The 27481-nt window shown below is 42.7% G+C and overlaps 1 protein-coding gene across 5 annotated transcripts in view; it reads right to left on the bottom strand.

The window, feature by feature from the left end:
- Positions 1-27481, bottom strand: part of Tbc1d14 (TBC1 domain family member 14) — a 92721-nt gene that overhangs the window by 29357 nt on the left and 35883 nt on the right. For 4 of the 5 annotated variants that reach the window (XM_055623934.1, XM_055623937.1, XM_055623935.1 and 1 more), the window contains exons 3-5: positions 23783-23903; positions 3846-3964; positions 1744-1826 (exon numbers count right to left, since the gene is read on the bottom strand). In XM_055623934.1, the coding sequence (XP_055479909.1) occupies positions 1744-1826; positions 3846-3964; positions 23783-23903 (323 nt within the window). Of the gene's footprint in view, positions 1-1743; positions 1827-3845; positions 3965-9351; positions 9445-23782; positions 23904-27481 lie in introns of those variants that run through there. The other variant, XM_055623939.1, reaches the window with a different exon arrangement.

Here is a 27481-nt window from a genome sequence, read left to right on the forward strand (position 1 = left end):
ATCTATTAACACTACCTATCTTTCAATAAATGCTTTAAGTATAACTTGCTCTTTTAGAAGATTCAATGAATACAAATAATTCAATGAATACAAAACATATAAGCCTATGAAACCATTCAATCAAAGCAACAGAATATATCCCAAGAACACTGAAAGCCCATTCCAGTCCCCACCCACTCTTTCTGAATGTGACTCCTAAGCTCACTCGTAACAGTCTGTGCAGTGCTCTTTTTCTTTTTTCTTTTTTAATTGTATGTGTATGGGTGTTTTGCCTGCCTGCATATATATGTCTATCATATACATGCCTGACACCATCAGGGTATAAAGAAGACATCAGATCCTTGGAACTGGAATTACAGATGGTTATGAGTTACCAAATGTGAGCTGGGAACCGAGCCTGAGTCCCCTGTAAGAACAACAAGTAGTCTCAAACACAGAGCCATGGCTCCAGCCCTTGTACTTTATTCTTGATTTACCAAACCAGTTCTGAAGAAAACCAAGCACACAATTTACTTAGTTTACTCCACGCTAACTTCTACATCCATGGGTTCTCCAGTCTCAGACTTAGCCAACCAAACCATATGTGCACCAAACACATACAATTTTCTTGTTATTATTCCCTGACCAATTCTCTGACAAATATCTACGTAGTGTAAAGCTATTGTGGGTAATCTACAGATGACCTGAAATACAGGAAGATGTACACAATTTATAAGCACATAGTATAATGGCATTTTATAAACAAGCCTTGAGGATCTTTAAATTCTGGCAGCAGCAAGAGGTTCTGGAACCTACTTACTCATAGATACATGGGGACAGTTATAGTTTGTTTTTGTTTTAATTATGAAAGGCATAACATAGAATTTACTATTTTAACTACTTTAACTGTATAACTTTGTACCATTTATTCATACTGTCATGCACCCCACCACTGTCATCGCTAGAACCTTCTCCTCTTCTCCTTGACTGAACTTGTCTTCAATAACCACTAACTCCCTGTCCTCAGATAGATCCCTACCCTCCCGCTTCTGCTGAAGCACCCCAAAGAAACGGAATCATGGTATTTGCCATTTGATTCCTTGCTTGTTTCACTTTGGATCAATCAGTTTCAACTATTCTGTAATGTGTCAGCACTTCCTTCTTAAAGGGTGAATGATATTCCATTATTTATTGTATGTACTTTAAAGCACTCCAGAGTCACAGCACTCTCTAGCTTCTTAGGTGTTGCAAAAAACTTATCAAATCACTCACATCTTGTGAAAAGAACAGCCCAAGGAAGAGAAAGAGCTACATGTCAGTAATGGCTGCAACTCTTTCTAGCACACACTTCTTATCCTACAGTCTCTTTTCTCATGCAAGTCTATGTGTTCTTTATGACAGGGTCTTGTTATATAGTGAAGACTGGCTTTGAACTCATGAGTCTCCTGCCTCAACCTCCCAAGTGCTAGGTTACCAGGTATGTACTACCTCGTGTTGTCCTCATGTAAGATTACTATGCTTCCAGGATTATTATGCTTCTTTTGTTTGTTTAATGGAAAAAAAACCATACATTCCCAGGTATGAAAGCTTTCATCAAGGTTAAAGTTATGGCAGCCCACAACTGTCTGTAACTCTAACACCTTCATATAGACATACATGCAGGAAAACACCAATGTACACAAAATAAAAATAAATAAATTGTTAAAAAAAAATAAAGAGCTTCAAAAGATAAAAAGAAAACAGCTTGGCTTGCTTTCACAGTACCTCGTTTCTTGGCCTGCACCACCATCTCTTCATATTGTTGTCTATGCTTTTGGGCTTCTTCAGCTGGTTTTGCTGGAAGATTTCTTAATAGAAAATAAACAGGTTTGCACTATTAAAACTACATAAAAGTCTGAGGAAAAAAAAAATCACCTGAAGCATTACTGCATAAAAGCTGTAAAACATGAAGTTTAAAAATCCATTTTAAAAACTACAGTTCTTTCATAAACTAAAACTTTGTTTTGTTGAGACTTATATAGTGCAGGAGACCCTTCTATCTTAGCCTCCTAAGTGCTGGGACTACAGATATGTGCTACCTTGCTCAGATGGGGACTGAGCCTGGGGCCTTAAACACATTAGTCAAGGGCTCTACCACTGAGCTATCTCTCCACAAAGAAACTTCTTACAAAGCAACATACTTACTGTAAAACACTGGGTTAGAAAGACACATGAAAAGGAGTTACCCTATTCTCCAAAGAAACTGATGTGACTCAAAGCAGAAGTGTCAACAGCTGATCCCTACATCAGGATGACTTCACAGTATTTATTCTATGGCAGTTTAAGTGCTTAGTTTCAGATCAACTCTAGTGATGGTCAATCACAGTGTCTGCTACAACCCTTTAAAAACATCCCTCTGGGTATGTCTGTGAGGGTACTTCCAGATGGTAGAAAGAAGGAATGTGGGGGACACCATTCCAAAGGCCGGGAAGAAGCAAGCTAAGCCCCAGCATCATCTCTGCTTCCTGCCTGCTGATGCAATGTGAGCAGCACCTGACAGGCCTGCCACCACGCCTTCTCTACCATGACTGACTAGACCCTCAACCTGTGAGCCAAGATAAAGCTATCTTGAGTCTTGTTTTTGTTTGTTTGTTTGTTTGTTTCAGTTTTGGTCAGTCAATTGCCACAGCAATGAGAGCAATAACTTACATGGCTCTTCAGTTCCTTTGCTCGATTTTATACAAATGCACACAGACACTATATGTGTCCAACAGAAAATGCCAGTGGACTCTGGCAGCTGACTTGATGAGATGTGGTGGAACCTCGCCTGCATCTTACAAGTACTATGACCACCTATGTTCCCTGTGAGATTGCAACCACTGCCACTAGCCAAAGGTGGCAAGCCCAGTCTACCTTTCCGCACACTGAAAGAGCTGGTCTCTTGTTCCAACCTCCTCTTCAGGATTTCCCTGCTGATAACACTCCTCATTAGATTTCACATTTTAATTGTTTTTAAAATTACACTTTCTCTTTTTTCTCTCCTTCTCGGTTCCCCTCTTCTTCCCTCTCTCTGTACTTTCTCTTCCTGTGTGTGTGTGTGTGTGTGTGTGTGTGTGTGTGTGTGCGTTTGTATGTATTTGTTGTGTCTGTCAGTCAGAGAATAGCTAGCAGAAGTCAGTTTTCTCTTTCTACCATTCAGATGCCAGGAATCAGGCTTGGCAGCAAGTGTCTTTCTTTACCCACTGCCCATCTTGCTAGCCTGACTTCACAGTTTTAGATATCAGGGATGAACAAGAGCCCAGAATTAACTAGCCCACTGCTGGACAACCTGTTGTTTGTTCTTGTTCTTCCTCAACCTTGTCCCTGACACACTGTTCTGTGTAAATTAGTAATTAGATTAGCTATGACTTCCTCCTCCAGGAAGAGCGCTAAGCATGATTCCCCTCATCACACTATGGGGATACCATGGCCCAGAGACAGCAAAGTCCTGACTCAAAGCACCCAAAAAAACTCCATAGGCCATCCTAGGAGGTATCCTTGGGGGAAAAAAATAATAAAAGAACTTCCATAGCACCACTCTGAAGCATGCTTGCAGGGTTCCTTGTACTCCCAAACTTGCACTGCATTTTCAGCAGCTACACAATGTAAACCAGGATAAAAACTACAAGCAAATACTGCCTTTAAAAAGCTTTGTTAAATTTCTATGACACAGGACAATTTCCCAAATCACCATGTGATGCCACATTAAATGAAGGCTGACATAGAGTTAAAGAGAGACCCAACCACTCTTCTCCCCGTTCCTGCCTCCAGAAAAGGAGCAGGCAAGCTAGCCTCATCCCCACAGCAGACAGCACAAAAAAAGCATAGAGGCTCTTCTTCAGACTCACGCAGGTCTATCCTCGAGGATGAGTGCTGTGGTGGACAGTGGCTCAAAATCTAGGTTCTTCCTCACATTCTGCTTTGGAGAGGGCAGCTTGCTTGGTCTTCCAGCCTTGTCTTCATATTCCTAGGACAAAGACATCAAGGTGACCCTGAGGCCAAATAGTTTCATATCATCAAAGAGGAGCTTCCTGTAGCTGAGTTCACTGTAAGAGTGAGTGCACTCCAAGTCTTCTCTGCTGTTCACAAGGAAAGCCTTGGGCTGAATGAAGGGGTCCAAGAGCTCCCAGCAGTGGTGATGCCTGAGGATGGGTCTGCACACTTCCCCTGCAGGTGGTTACAAAGTTACAAGGGACTTCAGCACCTTAATCAGGATTCCGCATAATGACAGGTCTTCTGTACTGGGTAAGAGATGGATGGCTATTGTAATGGTGATTGCCATGCCAGCAGTGCACATTGTCCTGTCAATAATTCTCCCACGCCCTGGAAATCTAAAACTGACCTTCATATCCACTGAGTCACTAATGTGGCGGACTACAGCCACAAAAGCTTAGTCACACCTGATGACCCACATTCCAAACACCCAGTAGAAGGATTCAGGAGGTCAGCTTCTGGAATAATGTATGATTTGGGCTCCCCGCAAAATCAAAACATGTTATATATATATATATATATATATATATATATATATATATATATATATATATATATATATATATATAACATATATATATATACACACACACATACATACACACATACACACACATATATACATATACATATATACATACACATTTACTCATCCATCCATCCATCTATCTATCTATCTATCTATCTATCTATCTATCTATCTATCTATTTATTTATTTTGGTTATCTATCTCAGGTGAGGAGCATCCCTAAAGGAGATGATCCGGGTAGAAAGAAAGTGTGGAGCTTCCATAGATTCATGCCATTCTGAATAACGAGAGCCACATTATCCTGTGAGAAGGATTTACTGACACTAGCTAGAAAAATTATTTCATCAGCAATTATTCTCTCACCCAGAAAAGCCAGCTAAGGCTTCTAAAGTACAACAGCTCCAGTACACTGGAGTAAGATCCTACCCTGCCTACCCTGCACTGGTCCCACTGAAGACAGAAATTCCTTCCAGTTACCCAACTATCTAGAGCTGAGAGACTGATGCTGACTCATGGACCCTGTACAGGGCTGAGTGGTGACAATCCAGTGCTAGCAGCAGGACACTCCAAGTCCAGTAAGTTAAGTGTCAACATCTTCAGCTCTATAGGAAATCTACCCAGAGCTTTGTGCTGACAGTGACTCTAATGCACGTGGCATTCTGGCAAGAATGAGTAACAACAATCGCATTGGGTGCTGTCTATCTGCTGAGCCTGGTCTGGTGCAATTTATGCTAAGGTCAGCAATCAGAGCACAAGTCAGATGCTTCAGAGTCTGTCTGTATGCTCCTTTCCATTTGCTGTGGCTCTAGAAACTGTCTGACCTGACCTCCTTAACAATCAGTATGGCAAGTGTCACTCCACCTTACAGACAAGAGGGCATAAGTTCAAAGTGCAGGGCTGGAGTTGCAGGTCCCTCTGCACTGCCACCTTAAGGAGGCCTGACCTCCTTTGTGACTATTCCCAAACAAACATGTAGTTTAGGAGAGAAAACACTGAGTCCTCCAAGGGTTAGGGAGCTTCTGAAGCAAGGTGGAACTTGAAACAAAACACGGGTCCGCTAACCAGCACCTACGACTCAGGCAAAGTACGTTCATAGAATTCTCAAGCCTGGTTCCCACAGCCAGGTGGACATGCGCACTATCAGAGCAGGCCGCTGCCAGCAATAGGGAGACAGCCATGCATCAGCACAGGCCCTGCAGCATAGACAGGATTGCATGCACTATTACATTTTTCTCCTTAGACCTGAAATGACCGCATAATGCAAGGAAAATACTGCAATTCTAAACACCAATCAAAGAGTCCAGCAAAGTTTGAAAGACAAAGATATGGGACGTGGAAACAAAAAGAAGGGAATGCCTTGATCCAAGGCCAAAACATCAGCTCTTGTCAACAAGCACTTCTTATTAACACCAGCAACAACAGTGGGCAGTGGCAGCTGATCAGGCCAATGTACCAGGGGCTTTCCAGGGGCCTCCCAGGCACAGCTGATTTAATCTGCACACCAATCCTCAGAGAAAGATGCCACCACCACCCTAATGGACACTGGAGGCCCACTGATATCACAGTTTGCTCTGCTTACAATGGGTAAGTTGATTAGATTCTGAGCACTGGGGACATTTCTCACCAACTCATGTGAGCTGCTTACAGGTAGCACTCCATAGGAAGCAATCTCATTACATTCAGGCTCAACAAAGCTTTCAACCCTGATAGAAACCTATAATCCTGAGTCAGTTAGTGCCAAACGGGGTCAAATAGCATGGTTCATCACACAGTGACGCATAATTAAAATGATAGAGCCTGGCCTGCCCAAACCTGAAATCCCTGGTAAATCCTTTTCAAAACCCAAATGGTACTTGTAAATACAAATGGAATGGTACTGGAACGGTCACAAGTCCTGCTCCAAACCTAGTTCTTCTCTTACAGCCACCTAGAGATATCCACAGTAGATTCTTTGTGTAACCAGACAAACCAGCTCCAGATACATGAGGACAATACTCACTCTGAGGCCTGAGAAAGAGCACTCGCTTTGACTCATCAGCACTAGGGCCAATGCACAATGCAGCAGGAGCAAAGCCTCAAAAGACTAAGATCTACATCCTGCCTTTTACCTTACGCAAGTCTGGACTGTCTCATGCCTCCACTCCCTCATTATAAACAGAAGCGACTGGTAAGGCCACTGTGAGCATTAAATAGGGTAGTATACTCTGATGGCTGCCTGCTCTCTTGATGGACTTTCTGTATACCAGGCAAAATCTGTGGAGTCTGTGTCCATCTAACTTGCCACTGACACTGGACCAAGCTAGGGACTTTTTACCTTAAATCAAGTGACACTTCTCTGCACCGCTGGGCTTATCAAAAGTCCTACAGACCAATGAGAAAAACAAATTGTCCATACAATCAACTGTGGCCTCACCCACCCTGATCAGTATTCTTCAAAGTCCTATTGCAAATCAACTTAATTGCTTAAAAAAATAATTTGCAAGCCACTGATTCAGAAGTACCTGGATGAAATCCCTGACCTGAGCAGTTGGTAATAAATCCCACTAAGGAGGATGAGACCAAGCCAATGAAGCTGCTAACCTCAGGAGAAGCTGCAGGGTGTGGTCTGATGAATGAGTAAATTCAGAGAAAAAGTATCAAGAAGCCTGAGCAAAGCAAATTTAGTAGGGAAAGAAGGAAGACCACCACCCCAAAATAGAAGCTCATTTGTGAAGAGACCGTGAGGTCCTACTTTAAGAGACTCTCACCTCCAGACTTGCGGGGCCCGTTCTGCAGGGAGAGTAAGCACAGGCAAAAGCTACTGCACAGGACAGACCATGAGAAATGCAGAGGGGTAAGCAACAAGAAGTAACGGGCTAAAAGGAACAAGAGACAGACTCTCATTACCCATGCCATTTAAGTAAGGACAGATAGGGTCTACACCAGAGGCCATAACAGACAGAGGCCTTCTGACAACACAAGCAGTAGCCAAGGAGACACTCAGTGTTGGTGGGGATGGCCCTCCCCGGACACTACTGATGATCTTGGGAGACCCACCTCCTGTTGTCTCTTAGGTTAGTTTATGCTACCTCAAGTTTCTCCTTCATGGGATGGTCTATTTCAGACACAGATCCTGGTCAGTGGGTTAGCAAGAACATACTCAACAGGGCTGATGCTGAGTCAAAACTGTTCTGCCTAGCCATGATGGTCTCAACACACAGCTACACTCAGCTGGTGGAACATTCCCAAGGAGGGGAAGAGTGGAGTGTGAACGTGGGTTAGACCTTATCTGCAGACTACCTAGGGCTAAGACCCAGAAGAAAATCAGTAGACAACAGATCTTGTTTTAAAAAGGGAGAACATACGAACATGCCTGCGTGCATTCACACATGTGCACACACACAAGCACACACGTACCCAGCAACTGATAAATTTGTATTAAAAGGGAGAGAAGGTGGGATCTGAAGTAATGGAAGAATGTCTACCTGGAGTAAGACAAAAGAGATGGCCCATCAATACTATCCCTAGAACTGGAATCATGCTAAAAGATAGCAAAGAATACCGATAATCTGATCAGAATTAGTCCACCGAGAATAAAAAGCCATCAATCAGGCCAGTGCTCACATCTGACTCAGCCATCTACTGAAGCAGGATCTGTCTGCTAATATAAGTCCAGGATCTGGGACCTACGTCAGGAATCGGCTATCTCATGCGGGACTTGGGCTAGCATAGACTAACCTAAGACACAGCAAGGGGTGAGTTTGCTAACAAGGCAGTGTGCAGGGAGGTGCTACAGGATGGGCCGTTCCTATCAGCACTGCTTCCCTGAGCACTGTCTTCCCCTCCATGCCTGTTTCTTTGTGAAGGGTGAAGATTAAATAAGAACAAGTAGGCAAGAGACATGTACCTAAAGGAGATGTCAGAAATGCCGGGTACATGGCTGTCACCATGTTACTATAAGATAATTTCTCACAACATTTCTTTAAAAACGGTACTTGATGGGGTTGTGGAAAAGACAGACAAAGGAGACTCAAGTGTGGCATGGCAGGCTGGTTTCACTCCTCAATGTCTGTAACAGCAAGTGTCTGGGAGAAGACTGCTATTCTAGGACATGGAGCTGTTGTGCCATCTGAAGAGGGAGTGACCCATTCAGGTTTTACAGGTGCTCAGTCTTCCAGAAGACAGGGATGGTGACAGTGCCTTCACCACAGAGTGGATAGTAAAGGCCCTGAACACCTGGGAAGGGTCCTTTCTCCCTGAGCTATTCTCAACCCTAGGTCAGTATCCTCCCAGAAAGCATTCTCTTAAGTTCCCAGGAATGCTGGCACTGGAACAGCAGCTCTCAGGAGACCTTCTCTAGTAGTCAAATTACTTACAAACACCAAAAACACAAAAGTTAACACAGACACCAGAAACTAAGATGTACTAAAACTACAGAGGGTTCTGAGAAACCCAACTGAAGTCTGTCCTGAGTCTCCTCCAGATTCCCTTAAACAAGACCATTCTATCTCTATATGGCCCCTGGCCCAAACTGACCTGACTGTGGAAACGGAGCAGTGGCTCTAGAAGTAAGAATGAGAGGTGGAAGGGCGAGCTCTCTGCAACACTGGATCCTGAAAGAAAATCCTGCGAGCAGCAGACACAAAGAAAGCCATGGGAGGAGGTACCTCACTCGTGTCCTCAGCAAGCTCCGGCTAGTGGGTAAAACAGATACATTTGATGTGCGCACACCTGCACTCAGGCTTAGATGCATACACCCGCATAGACCGCGCACAGGACCAAGCAGGCCTGGAAGAGCAGGCCGGGGTACCAGCGGAGGCCAAGCTGGGACCGCAGACCCGCATAAGACTCACCATGAACGAACGCCAGGCCTCAGAGGCGCGAGGCTGGTGGCTCCATGCCCAGTGAGTGGAGGCCGGCCTCCCTCCTGCCTCTGGACCGCGGATCTACACGCAGCTCCACACTGGGCGGGTGGGGCGGGCGGCAGCAGAGAAGGCAGGACACTAAATCGCTCACAGATACAGCGATTCCCGGATCCCTGCTCAGTGTTCCTGAGTTGGGCTGGTCTAGCTGGCAAAGACCTCCTCCACAGGAGGGCGGGGCTGGCTGAATCAAGGCTCAGTGGCCTCCCAGCCAATTTTGCAGAAGCCAACTCCAGAGAAGAACCTCGGGTACTAATTGCAGCAAGGGAAGTTAGCAAAAGATAGCATGCTGAAAAGAAAGGGCAAAGTTCTAGTTTGTAAGATTACAGGAAAAAATCAGAAATATGTGTCACCAAAAGAAACTCCATAAACATAACTAACACTGGTGCCTTCTCAGAAGCTGGCTGGTTATAAGCATAAAGTATATACGAGAGGGTGATAGAGCTTGCTTCTGGAAAGCTTCCTGGAGGGTCAGCTGGCACTTTCCAGGGTGACAGAACTGCATTTATTAAAACTGCCTATTACCTTTCCAACCGGAGGATTCCACTGTAAGTTACACCTTATAAAATTGTTTATAAATTTGAATAAGGGCCTAAATTATTTCTAGTGAGTAGGCCAGACCTGGACTAGGAATTACGAGGCAACTCACTCACTATTGGTTTTCTGAAAACTCAGTACTTAATGATTCATTCACCAACAGAAACCTCCTCACAAAGCAGGAGCCCTGGAGATCCACCAGGAAAAGAGACACTGGCATGGCACATGGTGTCACCCATGGCTGCAGTGGGGCCACCTTGGAAGCAAGTTTCCCAGTTTCTTAACAGTTCAACATACACCAGACACACACCTGCAAAGCCTCCAAGAGAAACCACCTACAGAGGTCCTGCATGCAAAACTTCACAGCATTGGTGTACCAATCAAACTCTAAAACAATCCAAACGCCCGGCAGCCGAGGAATGCATGCCGAGCTGTGAACCAGCAACAAGAGGAAACTACTGGCCTGTGCCTCTGGTGAAAGTGCCTCAGAAACACTGTGGTAAGCAAAAGCTGCCAGAAGGAAGACAGCCAGGATGGAGCTATGTATATAAAACCTCTTCAAAAGGCAACTCTCTAGAGAGAATATAATTAGTATGTGCCTGAAGGCGTGGGGACTGGCTGCAAACTTTGGGTGATGGAAATCTTCCAAACTTAGATGCAATGGCAGGTGGGTAAAGTGTACACATTAGGAGTCACTAAGTACCTATAGTGAGTGGATTTCACAGTGCATTAGTCCATGGGTGGCATGTATACCCATTGTGGGAGGCACTGGAATCAATCCTAGTTCTTCAAAAAAGGAGGGAAAAATTTTCAAATCCGTGGAAGTACTCAAGGAATAATCTAATGAGCACATACACATGCTCCCCCCAGATCACAATCAAGTGAAAATGTTACAGTATTCACCTTACTTAATTTTAAAAACATTTACACGTTGAAAGAAGTTGCAGATGTCACGACTTCTCCTAAATACTGCAACATCCAGGCCCTACGGGTAAAGAGGAAGAAAGTAGTGAGGAGGCCGAGTATCTGTCCTTCAAGTCTCAACTTCACTGCATACCCTCACAGAAATACTCCCTAATGCCTTAACTCAGCAAGGTCCTGCATCCTAATCTTAGTGGCATGTACAACTTGTCATTACATGGTCATTTGACTCACCTCTCACTAAGCTGGCAAGGGCCCAGTGAAGAACCTGGAAGAGGAGGCACACTTCCACACTTGTGGAATCAGTATGTCATCACAAGAAGCCATCTGTCCTGCCTGCCTGCCATCCAGCAAGTATGCCAGCAAGTGCTTGACCCCAGCAATGAAGAGGAACAAGGTCTTTGCCCTACGTCACTCAAAGATAAGCAAACAGGCAGTGGTCGTGTCAGTGCTCAGTGATGTGACAAAAACAAAACAAAACAAAACAAAAAAAAAACACTGAGGTTTGGGAAGGACCCCCCACCACTAACAAAAACTAACAAATTGTTGGGGTGAGGGGGGCAGTAATAGAGCCTTTCTGGAAACAGTGCTTGTGGATTAACCCTCCAGTTAAACACTATGAAGCTCAGTTCTCAGAGACAAGAGCAAGTTCTTGGCCTCACCATGCCTGTTACCATCATCTGACTGACTCACTGTTCACTTCCTAACATATCAAAAACCCAACTGGCCACTGAAAATCACAAGAATTAAATTAAGTTGTAAGAGCAACTTCAGTGTCCAATCTAAGGTGGTGGTCAGTAAATGATGAAACAGCAAACTCCAAAGACCATTAAGTAAAAATAAAATCATACAACAATATGCAAAGCTATAGAGAAAACTATATATTGAAAAAAGGAGACCTGGTCTATAAGTCAACCACACAGTAAAGCTGAGCATCATCCTAAGCCATCAACAAACAAATGTAGTCTGACCTTTGCTCTTCTCAACACATGCTGGTGCTACTTGAGAGACACACAATAAAGCCACAAACAAATGGACAAGGATTTCCAACCAAGAAAAATGTTGTACAGGAAATATCCCAAAAGCCTGATTAAAATCCCTTTAGACTAAGTGGTCAGGGGAAACCGGAGAAGCCCTCATCTAAGCTGTGCCTACCCTTTGAAAACCATACTGAAAGAAGGGCAAAAGCAAAAGCTTAGGGCAGGCAGAAAACAAGCCAGAGAAAACAAAATGGGGGACAGGGAAATGTATTAATGGGGTATACTGAACAGAGGTGGTCCTGCCAAGCTCATAGCAAAGAATACATATCCAGCCCAAATGTGATCAGCAGCCATGAGAAGGTCTGCATTGAGAGACTTCTTATCAAGAATGTGTACCAGCATAAACTTTAACTTCTTGATAGCACATACCTATGATGGAACTGGTAAGCTAATTTTAAGAACACGTGGTCTGCAGGGTCTGTATTCAGATCCAATCAACTGCAGATCAAAAGCACCCCTCAAACAAACAAACAAACAAAAAAACCTAAGTTGTCTGGTCTGACCATCCTAACTCCCTAAACAATACAATACTTTTTAAACAGCAGTTATACTATATTAGGAAGTATACGTAATGTAGAAATTATTTAAGCACATGACAATATTAGGTTAGCATTTTATAAAAGGGGTTTGTGTCGAAGAATTTGAAGATCGATAGAAGATTCTGGAACAACTCTCCTGCATGACACTAAGAGTAACTACCTAGTGGGTTCACACTCCAAGAAACTCCACCAGGGACATCAGCTGCTGTAGCTGTCTTTGTAGCATCCTCTTCCACTTGAAATTTTCTGTTTCTATTTGCTGAGGACCAAGTGGTTTTCTTTAGGTTAGTAATACAGTTGATGACAGTGGCTGTTTTCATATATCATGTCTGCCTTATGTTCCTAGGATAAATGTCACTTAGTCCTGTGTATTGACGTTGAAAAATGTTTTGAGTTCAATTTGCTAATAGCATGCTAAAGATCATGGACACTAGACTAGGGTTCAGAGTCAGTACCCTAGCATCAAGGAATGAGTTGAGAAATGTTTTCTTCCTTCTAAATTCGGCAGTGTTTTCAAATAATCAGTAGATTTCATCAGTGAAATCATGTGGCCCTGGAGATAACTTTTCTGGAAAGTATCTGTCTCATTTTTCTCCTTGCTGTGGTCAAATACCCTGACAAAGGCAACTTAAGGAGAAAGGGTTGATTGTGGCTCACAGTTACAAAGAGATCAAGTCCACCATGGTGGGAAGGGCATGGAACAAGAGCAGAAGATCAGCTAATCACACTGCATCAACAGGAAGCACAAAGTGAACAAGAAATGGAACCTAGCACCTTAAGCCTCCCTCTCCCCCAATGATCCACTTTCTCTACTGAGGCTCCACCTCCTGAAGGTTCCACAACCTTCCCAAACAGCTCCAGCAGCTGGGGTCCAAGTCTTCAAACATGTGAGCCTGTGGAGAATATTGCACATCCAAAGCACCATAGGATTTAACTGTAATTTTCTTGTCTTAAAACAAAATAAAACTGCAGGATGGATTAGTTTATCTTTTACCTTGTTGAGTTTTGGTAATTTCTTTTTTTTTTTCTTTTCTTTTCTTTTCTTTTTTTTTTTTTTTTTTTGAGTTTTGGTAATTTCTAATTTCCAAAGAAATAGACTATTTCATCTGAGATGACAAGTTCCTGTAGAAAGTTGTTCAAAGAATTTCATTTTTCTTTTTAGTTCTGCAGGGTCCACGGTGCTACTCACTTTGCTTATTCCTTTTACTGAAAAGGAGTAAGCAGTTCAGCTCAGATAGATTATGGCACAGAACAGTCAAAAAAAACCAACCCTGATCCCACTCACTATTCCTTACAGTACTAATTTCAATGTTTCAGGATTATTTGTTTCCTTGTGCTTTTTATAGTCTTAAAACAGAAACTTGAAGTACTGATGTGAGACCTTCCTTCTTTTATTTTAATGATAGGTATTTCCTGTCCAAAACTGCATCTTCCAAGTTCTGGTATGCTGTATTTTTGTTGTATCAAAATATTTTCTAATTTTCCTTGTGGCTTCTTCAGAAGTTTGCTACTTATTTAATATTCACATTTAGGGAAATGTTCTTAATATTTGTTACACTATAATTAGTAACATATTTTACTTAATTTTAATCCTTTCAAATCTTTAAAGTTTAATTTATGATCCACACATGATCTGCCTGGTGCATGCTTCACAGGCACTTGGGACGGCTACTACTGGGGGGTGGAATGTTCTGGAAGGGTCATTTGGCTGCTAGACAGGAGTGTTCAGCTTCCCCATGTCCTGGCTTGCTCTGTCTGCAGCTGCTCGTTCTTATGTGTCTTAGAGCAGCACTGACCCTCCATTTTTAAAAGTAGACACATCCAGTTTCCCATATCTCTGCTTGGTGGATTTGCAACAGTCGTTAGATGTGGAAACACTCAGAGCTATACGGTCTTCATTAGGCAATAGCCCTCTTTATTTATGGGAACTGTTTTTGAAGGCGTGTTTTTACTTTTTATGACATTAATACCTACCTTAAGAGAGGTATTGAAGATTGAACCCAGGGCTTCATGCACACCAAGCACAAACTCTACACTAAAATACACCGTCAGACCCATCTATTGCTATCTCTTACGTGTTATCTTACATGTTTTATATCTAAAAGAGTTCCTTGAAGATAACAAAATTCCATCATTTTTTTTTCAAGCCTCTTTGGCAGCATTGGTATGCATAGGCCATTTGTATGTAACATAATTTGGTATGTCTGAATTTAAGTGCTATCTTCACTTTTTTTTTCCCTTTGTTCTTCCCTATTTCCTCTTCTCTGCCTCCATTTTGAGTTTTCTGAACTTTGTATTGCATTTTAATTTATCTATCCTGCTCTTGGTCATCTTTTTGCATTGTTCAATGGTTGGTCTAGGAGCTGATGTGTGATACACACATATACATACACACATATATGTATATATGTAATTTTTCATGACCTAATTGAAATCAGTATTTTATCACTTCAAGTGGGAACTCATTGCCCTTCCCCTGGTACATGATTGCCTTATATGTTACTTCTCCATACAGTTAAAAACCAAACAACACTAACTTTTACAAACACATAACTCAACCAAACACATTTTTAAAGAGCCCCCTGGGAACTGCCTATGTACAATTAAATCTGCCTGTATGTTTACCATTTCTGTTCCTCTTTCTCCCTGTGTTCCAAGGTTCTTTGTAGTGCAATGACCCTGCAATGGCCAACTCTCATACGAACTATAGAAATGACCCCTGAAACAATAGTCTCTGGTCAACTATCTTACAGCAAGGCTCCTGGCAGCAAATGTCCTTGTCTCTGTCACAGAACACTTTTCTTTCACCCTTGTCAACATTCTGGGTTGATAGTTCTTTTCTTTAAAGAATCCAAAAATATTGATTCCCTTGGTAAATCTTTTAAAAGATTTTAATTGTATTATTTTTTTAAGATTTAGTTCTTTATTACATATACAATGTTCTGTCTGCCTGTACACCTGCAGGCCAGAAGAGGGCATTAGGGCTCATTATAGACGGTTGTAAGCCACAATGTGGTTGCTGGGAATTAAACTCAGGACCTCTGGAAGATCAGTCAGTGCTCTTAACCTCTGATCCATCTCTCCAGCTTAATTTTATTTTTAATTGTGTGTGTGATGGGGGTTATGAGCAAGTGTCTGTGGGTGCTAGCAGAAGCTCAAAAGGTGACATGGGGTCCCTTGGAACTTGACTTACAGGTGGCTGAGCTGCCCAATCTGGATTTTGGAAGCTTAACTCTGGTCCTTTACAAGTGCAGTAGCTGTTCTGATTGCTGAGTCATCATATCTCTAGCCCCCTCTGTGGTTTCTGATGAGAAATTCGTTGACATTCAAATGACTATTCCCCAATAAGTAATACACTATTTTACTCTGGATACTTGTGATTTTTGCCTTTATTTTCAGCAGTTATAACTTATCAGGCCATGAACTTCTTAGAACTTATCCAGTTTATGGAGTCACTGACTTGACTTCAATCTATAGGTTTATGTCTTTTTCCAAATTTGGGATATATTCCTTTACTTAATCTAATATATTTTTTAGTAGTGAATTCTTTCTCCTGAGACTTCAGTTATATAAATTTAAACTTCAATGATTCTACTTTTTAATTTTTGTTTTACTTACTGTGTGTGTGTGACTGTGTGTGATACAGGCACATATATCTACAGAGCATGTAGTGGAAACCAGAAGAGAATTCTCAGAAGCTAGTTCTTTCCTGCAATGATATAGAATCTTGGAATTCAACTCAGGTTTTGAGCCCTCTGTGCAAGCACCTGGACCTGCCAAACCATTTCCATCTTGCTGCATTTTAAAACATTTTAGTGGTGTCTCCTATGTTCAGAATGTTACTTTATTGACTTTACTTTGATCTGTACTTTTAGACTATATTCAGCTGTATTTTTCTGTCATAAGTGTCCATTTATTTCTTAATTTGTTTTCTATTTCTCAGCTAATGCTTTCTGTCTTCCACTCTCAAGAGTATCCACGCTACTTGCTGGAACATTCTTCTAATGGCTTCTTTAAGGTCTTCCACATCTCAACATGTGTTGATCATAGAATCAGTGTTTACTGATCATCAAAAGACACCCTGGTCCTTAAGCCCAAATAGTCTAAACTGTATTCTAGACTTTCTTTCTTTTCAATAATTTCTAGATTTTTTTTTTATTTTGTGTGTATGTGTGTTTTGCCTGCAGGTATGTTTGTACACCATATGCATGCCTGGTGCCAAGGAGGTGGTGAACTTCCATGTGGCTGCTAAGAATCAAACCCAGGCAGGTCCTTTGCAAGAGCAACAAGTGCTCTTAGCCATTGAGCCAATTCTCCAGCCACAGACTTTTCAAACATTTATGTTCCAAGAACTGAGCTTATGTAAATGTTGACACTGTTGTAACTTATTTGAAGTCCAGACATAAAGACCTGTAAGTTCCAGCCAGCTTTTCTGTCAAATTGTGGTTCCAAACTCAGTTTTCATCACTTTTGACTACGTCCTGCATGTGCACCACCTAGTGGCCAGTCAGAGATTTGCATGTGCTCTATTCATCCAGTTCTACTTAAGCTACTTAGTAGGGTCAGAGCCCTATTCAGTGGCAGGAACTCCAGGAGTCCCAACAATCTTAAAGAAGTCACTTCCTTGCATGTCTCTTTGCAATCACCAAGTGCCTTTTTGTTCCCTCATACTCTCTGTTGCAGTTAAATAGCCAGCCATTTCCCACGAACGTGCTGATGAGAGAGGTGCAAACTCCATTTCTCATCAGCTTGCCTTCTGAGAGTGTGAGGCTCCTGTCAGACACCATGAGTGCTGCCATGAGACTGTATGAGGGCTGGAGAATTGGCTCAGGAAAGAGGACCAAGGTCCAACCTCCAGAACCCACATACATGGCAGCTCAATACAGGCTGTAACTCCAGACCCAGAGGTTCTATTAACATCTTCTGACCTCCTTGGGCACACACATACAGGCAGGCAAAATACATATAAAATAATAAATATTTTTTAAGAACATATCTCTAAGTATTGAACCTACTCTTTGCTCAGCCACAGAGCCCCTTCTGGTGCTCTCTGTTACGTTAATACCTCTTTCCTGGTCTGCTCTGCCTGAGTTCAGGCTAAAAATGTCAGAGGGGGGAAAATCCATAAATTCAGTTTCAGTTCATCAGCACTCTACATTATGGTCTTCTTGCACAGCCCTGCTTACCATGTGCTTTCCAGCATTGGCAAGCAGATGCTTTGTGTACTCTGTCCACACAGTGAGATTACTGGGCAGAGAGAGGTGACATGCTTATCCTATTGGACCTGGAACTGCGACCCTGTTTTATTTACTTCTCTTTTAGATTTTTATTACATTTTGTGTGTGTGTGTGTGTGTGTGTGTGTGTGTGTGTGTATACACAAGTGGATGTAGCACAAATGGAAGTCAGAGGCCAACTTGTAGGAGTCACTTCTCTCCTCCCACCATAGAGAACCTGGGGTTAGAATTCAGAGTTGGTGGAAAGTGCCTTTACTTATCAAGCAGGGTGTTAAAATGAAGGTTGTTGTTTTATTGTTTTAAAATTCATCTGTAGATTTTCAGCTACTTGTGCTGACCACCCAAACATATCCTTCCTATAATGGTGATCTTTGTATACCAGACTTCTCAGAAAGCAGAGCTCAGGAAAGTGAATGTCACTCTCGCTGCCCTGAGTATACACCACTTTCTGGGGTTCTCTAACACCTAGAAGCTGACTTGATTCCAGGAGACCACCCAAGATGTTCCGGGGTATACAGAGCTAACACTGAAACTATAAGCTTATGGCTGCCATAACCAGCAGCTGCCTCAGCAAGAATCAACACTTCAGCTCTCTGCTCAACCTTATTGCTTGGCAATTATGCTAATTCCAAACAAACAGCAAATACCACACATTGAACAAGACACCCTATTTCATTCACAAGGGATTCTGAAACAGTATCTCCATCCCTGCTAAGTGGCCAGGGCCCCATTCATTTAAGCCCGATGGGTAGAGAACTGAAGGCAGCACTTTGCTCTCTAGCTCAGTGCCCTGTGTGTAGCTGGCCACAGTGATGAGTACTTCCCTCGCAATAGCCAATAGAGTACACTCCCAATAGGGAACACTGCACAGCCACCATCCTCGGAGTAACTGTAGTTATTAAAACATGGTTCTGGGTCCCAAAACCCAGGTTTACTGGAGGCATGAAGGCTGCAGACTATTTATTTATTTGTTTGTTTGTTTATTTATTATGTATACAGTAGTCTGTCATGAGAGCTCATTATAGATGGTTGGGAGCCACCATGTGGTTGTTGGGAATTGAACTCAGAACCTTTGGAAGAGCAGCCAGTGTTCTTAACCTCTAAGCCATCTCTCCAATCCGAGACTTGCCCTTCTCACATATGCAGGTATAAGGACATGCCTCATCTCACTTCAAGAACCATGGCTTTAGTTTCATTCTCTTATCCTGGGGCATTTTTTTATTCCCCTAAGAAACTGTTTCTGAAATCATCATGCAAGATGATGGAAAGCATGACAATTTTCAAAGACTTTATGAAATTTGAAAAAAAAAATCTAAAAACATTTTAACATTTCCCCCACACACCTTCAAAGAAACTGAAATCTTAATGAGGTCAGGTGCCTTAAGCAAAACACACAATGTGGGCCTATTTATTAGCTGGATATCTCAACAGCATCCCTTGACCAACTCTGGGCAAAATATATTCCATACACTATCTTTTAAGTTACAACAACACTGTATTCTAATGCCAAGCCCACACCTGTAGAACTCCAAAGGAGACAACTGTTCCAAGGTCACACAAGTGAAAGGAGTCCAGAGTTCTTGGATGGTGTACACACCTGTCCCAGTGCTCTACCACAAACTCTGCAGCCACATCAGCACATACACTTTCATGCTCCTGGTGCCTGGGGCACAATCTGGCACAGCATGGAGCCATGCTTGCCGAACAGGCAAATGAATGGGGTCTGCTCAAAGGCTCAAACTCAGTATCAATGTGCTCAGTTTCCTGGGGCTCCGGGTTAGCTGGCCAAGAGAAAGAAACAGTGATAACAGCAAACACTTTTGCAACACTTACTGTGCTCAATACTATTTTAAGTGTACAGTACAATTCACTTATTTAATCCTCACCACCTGGGAGGATAGGCACATTTCCTCCAAACTGTAGAGTTGAGGAAAGAAAGCTCAGAAAGATGGAGCAGCTTGTCAACCAAATTGTGATAGCTGAAACACAAACCCAGGCAATCTATCTGCAAAATTCATTATCTTTTTCTTTTTTCTTTAACATTTATGTGTATATGTGTGTGTGCACCACGTTGGTACCTATGTTCCAACAATACTTATGTCCAGAGGTCAAAACACACTTGCCAAGAGTCAATTCTCTCCTTCCACTATGTGACTATAGATTGCACTTGGAGAATTAGGCTTGGCAGCAAATGTTCTTTTCACTTTTTTTTTTTTTTTTTTTTTTAGTTTTTCGAGACAGGGTTTTTCTGTGTAGCCCTGGCTGTCCTAGAACTCACTCTACAGGCCAGGCAGGCCTCAAGCTCAGAGATCTGCCTGCCTCTGCCTCTCAAGTGCTGGGATTAAAGGAGTGTGCCACCATTGCCTGGCCCAAGGTTATTATGTTCTTTGATGATGCTTCTCCAAAGAAGAAAATAATTCCAGAAAGAAGAATAGAAAAGTCCAAGAATCCTGGGCACTTGATTATGTTTTAGCTCTAAACTGAGTTACTGTCACTGTCTCAAATCACAAGTATAGACAATCAAGGCTCCAACTCTAGCCTCTGTAAAGTCAGAGCTAGCAACAATGACAGAGCCAACTCAAGCCAGTGGTGCCCAGAAGTCCTGACTCTGACTCCCTCCTTCTCTGACTTTGCCAACTTTGGATAAGACCTGAGATATGAGAGGGCCAGAGACACAAAGCATATACAAACAGGTCCTAGGCAGGATTGTGTGACTAATGCATGGGGGTACAGTTACTTTCTTCATTATTGATGGCTAAAGGCAAAGGTCTTCTCAGCAAAACCGTGTTCCTGCACAGCCAGCTGGTCTCCACATTCCAGTTCACAAATAAGATTTCAGAGCAATAACACATGAAGCAAGTCATCTCAAGAGCCATATGGCTGCCTATTAACAAAATTGTCACTCCTCTTGAAGTGTAGATGAAGTAACCTTATTTCATCTCCTAGGAAAGTTGCAGCTAAGTTTTGCATTCAAACTCATATTTAATTGTATGCTCACTTACGCTCCATAATGACTCAACATCAAAATGTAACTTACAAAGATAAGACCCAATATGGTGGCACACGCCTTTAATCCCAGCACTTGGGAAGCAGGCGGGTCTCAGAGTGCAAGCCCATCCTGGGCTATAGAGTGAGTTCCAAGACAGCCAGGGCTGCATAGAGAAACCCTGCCTTTAAAAAAGATTTTTTTCCCCCAACACTGATAACCTTAGTGAATTCCCCAGGGAAATGGCAGACAATATTCTAAATTTAACTTGCAAAGACATGAAAATGCACTGTGTGGAAACCCACCTCATCCTTGTATACCTGACATTTAATAGTCATCAGGCACCCCTGACCTTAGCCAGACCAGGTCTCTCTTCCCCAACTTGAAAGTGAGCTTGCAAGTATTTGCAAGTGAGCTTATCACACTCAGCTCAGGAAAGCCCTCCAGCTAGAGAGGGGTACCAGCATACCACTCAGGTCACAGCCTTTCCTCTGTTCCTGAGAAGCAGTTCTCAGGGCTAACAACAGGCTCCTGCCCAGCCCTGGTTCCTGACTGCCTTGATTGGCATTACAGCCCTGCCACTCTCTAACTACTATGATGCTACACAAGTCACTCAGCCTTGGCACCTCCATGTCTCTTCAGTAAGCTGAGGACAATTACTATCTTCCTCATAAGGTGGGATAGCTTTTGGGTTTTTTTTTTTTTTTTGACAATTCCATACATGAATGCTACATTTACACTCTTTCTACCCCACCCTCTCCCCTCCCAATTATTCCTGCCCCTGCCAGCTCCTTCTCAAATTCATGTCTTTAACTATTTTGTTATATATACACAAAATATTATATATGTATATATATATGTATATATGTATATGTATATATATATATATATTATACACACACACATATAATTTGCTGAGTTCCTTGAGTATTGCTCAAATATCTATGTGTTTAGAAATGGTCACTTGGAACTGGATAACCTATCAGGGGCCTCATCACTGGAAAAGACTGATTCTTCCTCTTTTAGCAGACATCAATTGCCTATAGCTTTTCACCTAGAGGTAGGACCTTTTGCTATTCCCCCCATTCATGTTAGGATGTCAATTGGTAGTACAGGTCTTATTTAGGTAATAACATTGTTAAGATTCGATAGGTTCAGTTCGTTGTCATTTACATATATACTATCTTGTAGCAGATGTCCTGGTCCTCTGGCTCTTACAGTTTCTAACCCTCTTCTTTATCTAGGCAGGGGAAGAAAATGCTGAGGCAAAGAGGAGAGCCAAAGAACACTAGGCATAATAGAAAAGCCAGAGGGGAACATGTTATGCTTACTTAAAAAAATAAATATATAAATGTATGTGTGTACATATACAAATAATTCAAATGAAGTTCACTTAAGAGGTGAACATGCTCTCCCTGACAGCCATAGACTATCTAACAAAAACCCAGCATCAGACATGAAAACCCTTCCTTCAAGTTCTTGGTCAGGGGAATCCATGAGACTCTCCACATAATACAAACTATTGCCAATCCCTTGGTTGTTTCCTAGAACTTGGAGATAAGACATATTACTAAAGATACCACATACTTCAGACAAAGAACAGCTGAAGGAATCTAGCTGGGAATGAGCTGGAAGCCTCATCCCTGAGGACTAGCACTCATAGTATTTCAAAGTGCTACACAAGCTGCCAAGGGAGAAAAACAATTAAAAGTCCTATTCAGTTATAAAGCCTATAAACTACAACAATGACCAGAATGGCAAGATACATCCAAGGGTGCAATAGTGGCACTTTTATCTTAGGAGTAACCAACAGCCACCTCACTGAACTTAAGGCCCACTTCACAGGAGGGAATTTCTGCCTACATTGTAAACCCAGCCAACTATAGATGGCCAATCAGGTTATGGACCCTACAGAAAAACCTATTACTGTCAATCTTCTAAACCAGTATAATTATAAATATTCATCTTTATATCCACAGAGAAGTATAGCTCTTAGCCCACAGTCAGAGAATCTTCTTTTTTTTTCCAACAGGGGGATACCGTTACAGAAAGCCACAATTTATCAAAATGCACAACTGCCCAGTCCCAGCTGATATATCTATAACACCACCCCTATACCTAAGGCTCAGGGAACAACATGGGTTCCTGTTAGAAACACAAATGCTACAGTTTAAAACTAGCACAGTGTAAAACTAATAAGCCCTCAGCACACAATCCCCATATCAACTGCACCATCTAATGAAGACTGACTGGCTATTTTCCATGCCCTGCCATTGGTGGGCCTTGCCTGCTTGAACTGGGCCATGCCCTCTCTCAAATCCCAATGTCAGTCATGAGAACTAGCACTTATCTGGGTCTCAAGAGGGTTCATAGAACAGCTAATGTCCAGTGAACATAAATCTAAGGTGGGCAGAAGACTGTTAAGGACAACTACATGGCCAATAGAAGACCCTCAAGACAACGGGTTCAGGGCCTTAGCACTTGGCCAACAGCTGACCTTCAAGTTAAACAGGTTCAGAGCCTCAGAGAAGTTGCTAGTGCTAACAGTCAGGGCTGCTGAAAGTCTGTCATCATTTGGCATGGGCTCCTCCCTAAGCAGATAAGCAGGTGCTCCTGCTGCAGACCTGAAGAGCAAGGAAGTCAGTGGGATGCTGGTGCGGGATTGGCCTGGCTTAACCCTGAAGCCCAACTCCCAAAGCAGACAGCATCTAAGTAAGCAAGGGACAAGGTCCTCCCAGAGCTTGGGAGCATGATGGCCTAGCCCACATGTTCCAGAGCAATATTTAAAGATTTAAGCTCCAAGATGTGTGGAGACCACTTTCCTATCAAATAAAATGAAGCTTGATTATAAACACATCTACAACTGTTACTGGACCGAATGACTAAACTGTATCAAGTTTAAGTATCTAAAGCCCAGCTTAACTTCCCTATATGCATGTTATAAACTGTAGAGGGGTGAAGAGAGCTAAATCCCAGTACACACTATATATGAAGTTTAAGAGCCCAGGCACCCAACAAACACAGAGAGCTTTCCAACTTCAAGCCTCAGTGAGGGACTCCTGTGTGGCTCATGAGCACACAACTGCATACATCAGTGACTTACCTTTTGTGTTTTCTTTGACTCTTTCTGAGCAGTCTCCCAGAGTGGGGCTTTTCCAAACAGCTTCCATCCCAAGTCTCTCTGTCTATCCAGTCTTGCATTTTGTTTTCTAGCAAGCAAATTCCTATAGAAAGAAAAAAACGAAAGGGCTAGGCCATTTCTTGGTATTTATAGAGACACTAGGATGGCCAGGCAGGCCATTAAACTCTGCTTTGAGAGACAATGTGCGACGAGCACATGTTAATACCTCAGACTTGGTTTGCTTATGCACAGAACTACACAGACACAGATCTTAGACATAAGCTTGTTGTAGTCAACTATTATGTGTACAAATTCAACAACTTAGAGTAAAAAATGTTCAAGGCTAAGCACTGTGGTGCATGACTTTAATCCCAGCACTTGAGAGGCAGAGGCAGGCGGATCTCTGTGAGTTTGAGACCAGCCTGGTCTACAGAGAGAGTCTAGGACAGCCAGGACTACACAGAGAAACACTGTCTCAAAAAAAAAAAAAAAAAAAAAGAAAAAGAATGAAAGAAAAGAAAATGTGTTCAATGATAAAGTAAATCAGCAAAAGCCAGCCAAAAAGCCTGGCTCAGGCATTCACTAGGTGTGAATCTGGACCAGGAAAGTAAACTGAGTCTCAGGCTGCTAATGAGTGCCAGAGAGACTCCACTTGTGATCCACAAGTTCATTCACAAACTGACATTTCAAGGACAGCCAGCCAGTCTTTCATACAACAGTTGCTTTAGTAGCCAACCTCTAGCTTAAATTATCTACACGGTGATCTATACAGCCTCCAAGGATTGGAGAAAATCATTCCTGAGATAGTCACATGTAACCAACAACATGTAAACAAGAGCTCCAAAAAATCCTAACTGGCAGTATAAATAAACCTGGAACTCAGATATCCTCAGATATACAGGTGTAGTCAGATGCAGTCATTAACATGAATGGCTTCCAGGGAGCCCCACAAAGCAGACATGCTACAGCTTTTCAGTAAGTTTAAAAACATATCAAAACAGAGTCACAAAAACTTCAAAAAAGAACAAATGACCAGATGTGACACAGTACACCTATAATCCCTGAATTTGGGGTATGGAGGATTTCTACAAGTTCAAAGCTAGTATGAGCTCTGTGATGAATCTGAGGCCAGCTTGGGCTGCATTAAAGCAAGACCCTGTCAAGATAGATAGATAGATAGATAGATAGATAGATAGATAGATAGATAGATAGATAGATAGATAGATAGATAATAAAAAACGGGAGGGGAAAGGGAGGAGGGAGGGGAGAGCAGGACTATAAGAATGAATTGGTTTCACTGTTTTCTTCCCAGGTTTCTGTTGTGGTTACAATGGAATCTATTTCAGAAATGATTTTACTGCCAAATACAATTCCTAGTTATATTTGTAAAAATAAATAAGTAAAGGAATTTTGGGCACTCTTGAGCTTCAACCATCCAAGGAGGACTTCTGCAATTTAAACCAAGTAAAGTCCCAGGCACCCACAGATGCTAAGAAATGGGATAACCAGAACCTGAGTTACTGGAAGGGTTACATCTGGCTGAAGAGGAGCCGGGGGGAAGGGACTGGCACAGAAAGTGAAATGAGCCATAGAGAAGCGAAGGCCACACAATGGCAGCGGCAGGAAGGACAGTGCTACCTGTCCAAGGAGAGAATACAAGACCTCACAGAGCAACCTGTCTGTGGGATGGGATTATAGGGGATAGGCACCTGGCTCCTGCATTTGTGTCTTGGGGGGCTGAGCACAAATGGTGCTACTCACTGTAACAACAGAATGATGAAAAGGAGCGCTTGAAAGCACACTCTGCAACACTGCACAATGGAAGTGCAGACAAAACTAAAGAGCATCGAAACTCAAAAGTTGCTTGGTTAGTGTTTGCTCACAAACAAACCAAAATTTGACAGACTCGTGGAAAACAGCTTGAATATTTTTTTAATAGTTAACACCTTAAAAACCCTAAATCACAGTACTACATATAAAATGGTACTGCACACAAGTGATCTGAACACACAGAAGTGCCTTTCAGGACCAAAGCAGTGTCCAGGCAAGCACTGCGAGCATATAAGGAACAGGCAGGCACAAGCCAGAACCCTGTAGCCCCTGTACAATCTTCCTGCCAGGGGTCTGGCAGCACCTTAGGGGCACCTTTTAGAACCCATGCACATGATACCATTCTTGCCTAGTTTTCAGCAGCTCCTTTCCAAGGCTATGTGACCCCATGAGCCACCATCTGCCTATACTGCACAGGGGACAGGGAACTGCGAGCAGCTGTATTCAAGCTTCCTCTTTGAGACTTTACAATGGCTATCTCCACCCAGCAACAGATCCTCATACTTGCCAAAGGCTCTCAGCTGTTTCCACAGTACTCAATCCTTCATGCCATGTCTTCAACATAGGCTATATTCCCTCCCCTCTGCTTTTTGTCCCTGGCAAGAGGGCAACGAAATCACCCCTATGCTCCATAGTTTACCCTGCAAACACTAGGTGCCCAGCATGTTTGCTGGCAACTGGAGTGACCACCGTGTGTGTCTGCCAGGAGGCAACGGGAGGGGGATGGAAAAGCATGGTTAGGAACACCGTCTGAGTTTAACATAAAGTGTCCTCCAAAAGGCTCACGTGTGGAAGGTTTGGTCCCCAGCTGGTAGCATTATTGAACCCCATGATTTCATCAAGGGGTTAATCCACTGTTGAATTCACAACTGAATAGACTCTGTTAGGAGGCAGGGCCTGGTTAGAAGTAGGGCAAAGGGTGTGTTCTTGAAGGGTATATCTAATCCTGGACCCTCCTTGCTGTTCTCTCTGCTTTCTGCCTTACCATACGACTAGAAGCAATGGAGACAGCTGACCTGAAAGTGAATCCTCTGAAACTATGAGGCAAAATAAATCCTCCCCTCAAGTTGTTTTCCTGAGGTATTTTGTCACAGAGGCTGAAACAAGACTAGCATACATATACACACAGCCACACAAGCTGAAAATAGGGAGACAGCGACCCTGCTTCTACCACAAGGTCAACTAGGACAGTCTCAGGGCAGAGGCAGCAGAACCTAGGAAAGAAGGGGCAAGGTAGGCTGAGGGGAGTACTCAGTCAGTAAAGTGCTTGCTGCACAAGCATGAGGGCCTGAATCAAACCCTGAACTGAACTGAAATGCCAGGCATAGAGCACACTCAGGAAGCAGAGGAAGGTAGATTCCTGGGACCCTCTGGCTAGCCAGTTATCCTAATAAGTGAGTCCCAGGTTCCAGTAGGAGAACCTGTCTCAAAAAAATAAATAAATAAAAGTGGATAGCTCCTGACACCTGTGGCCTCCACATACACACACGAGATGCCAAAGCAAGTTTGTGTAGTAGATGTTTAGGTTTCTTTAAAAACTCAGTTATGTAAACAGGTTTTTGTTTTAATCCCAAGTGTGGGATATAGAGCTGTTTTTAGTTTATCCATAGCTGATAACAGCATCTTGCAAATCAGAGAGGGGCCTGGTTTTTGCCAGCCAGGGATAGTTTAACTCAGGGGACTGAGAGGATAAATCCAAGAGCCAAGAGAGTTTAACTCAGAGGATTCTGAGAGGATAAATCCAGAGCCAAGAGAGGAGGAAGCTTCAAGGAGAGGGTCAGAGAAAGAAGAAAGCTGCTGCTGGTTCGTCTTGCCGCTCTGCTTGCTGGTTTGTGTTGCTGGACTCCTGGA

Source organism: Psammomys obesus, unplaced genomic scaffold (genome assembly GCF_907164565.1).
Source record: "Psammomys obesus unplaced genomic scaffold, mPsaObe1.curated_primary_1811, whole genome shotgun sequence".
NCBI classification, from domain to species: Eukaryota; Metazoa; Chordata; class Mammalia; order Rodentia; family Muridae; genus Psammomys; species Psammomys obesus.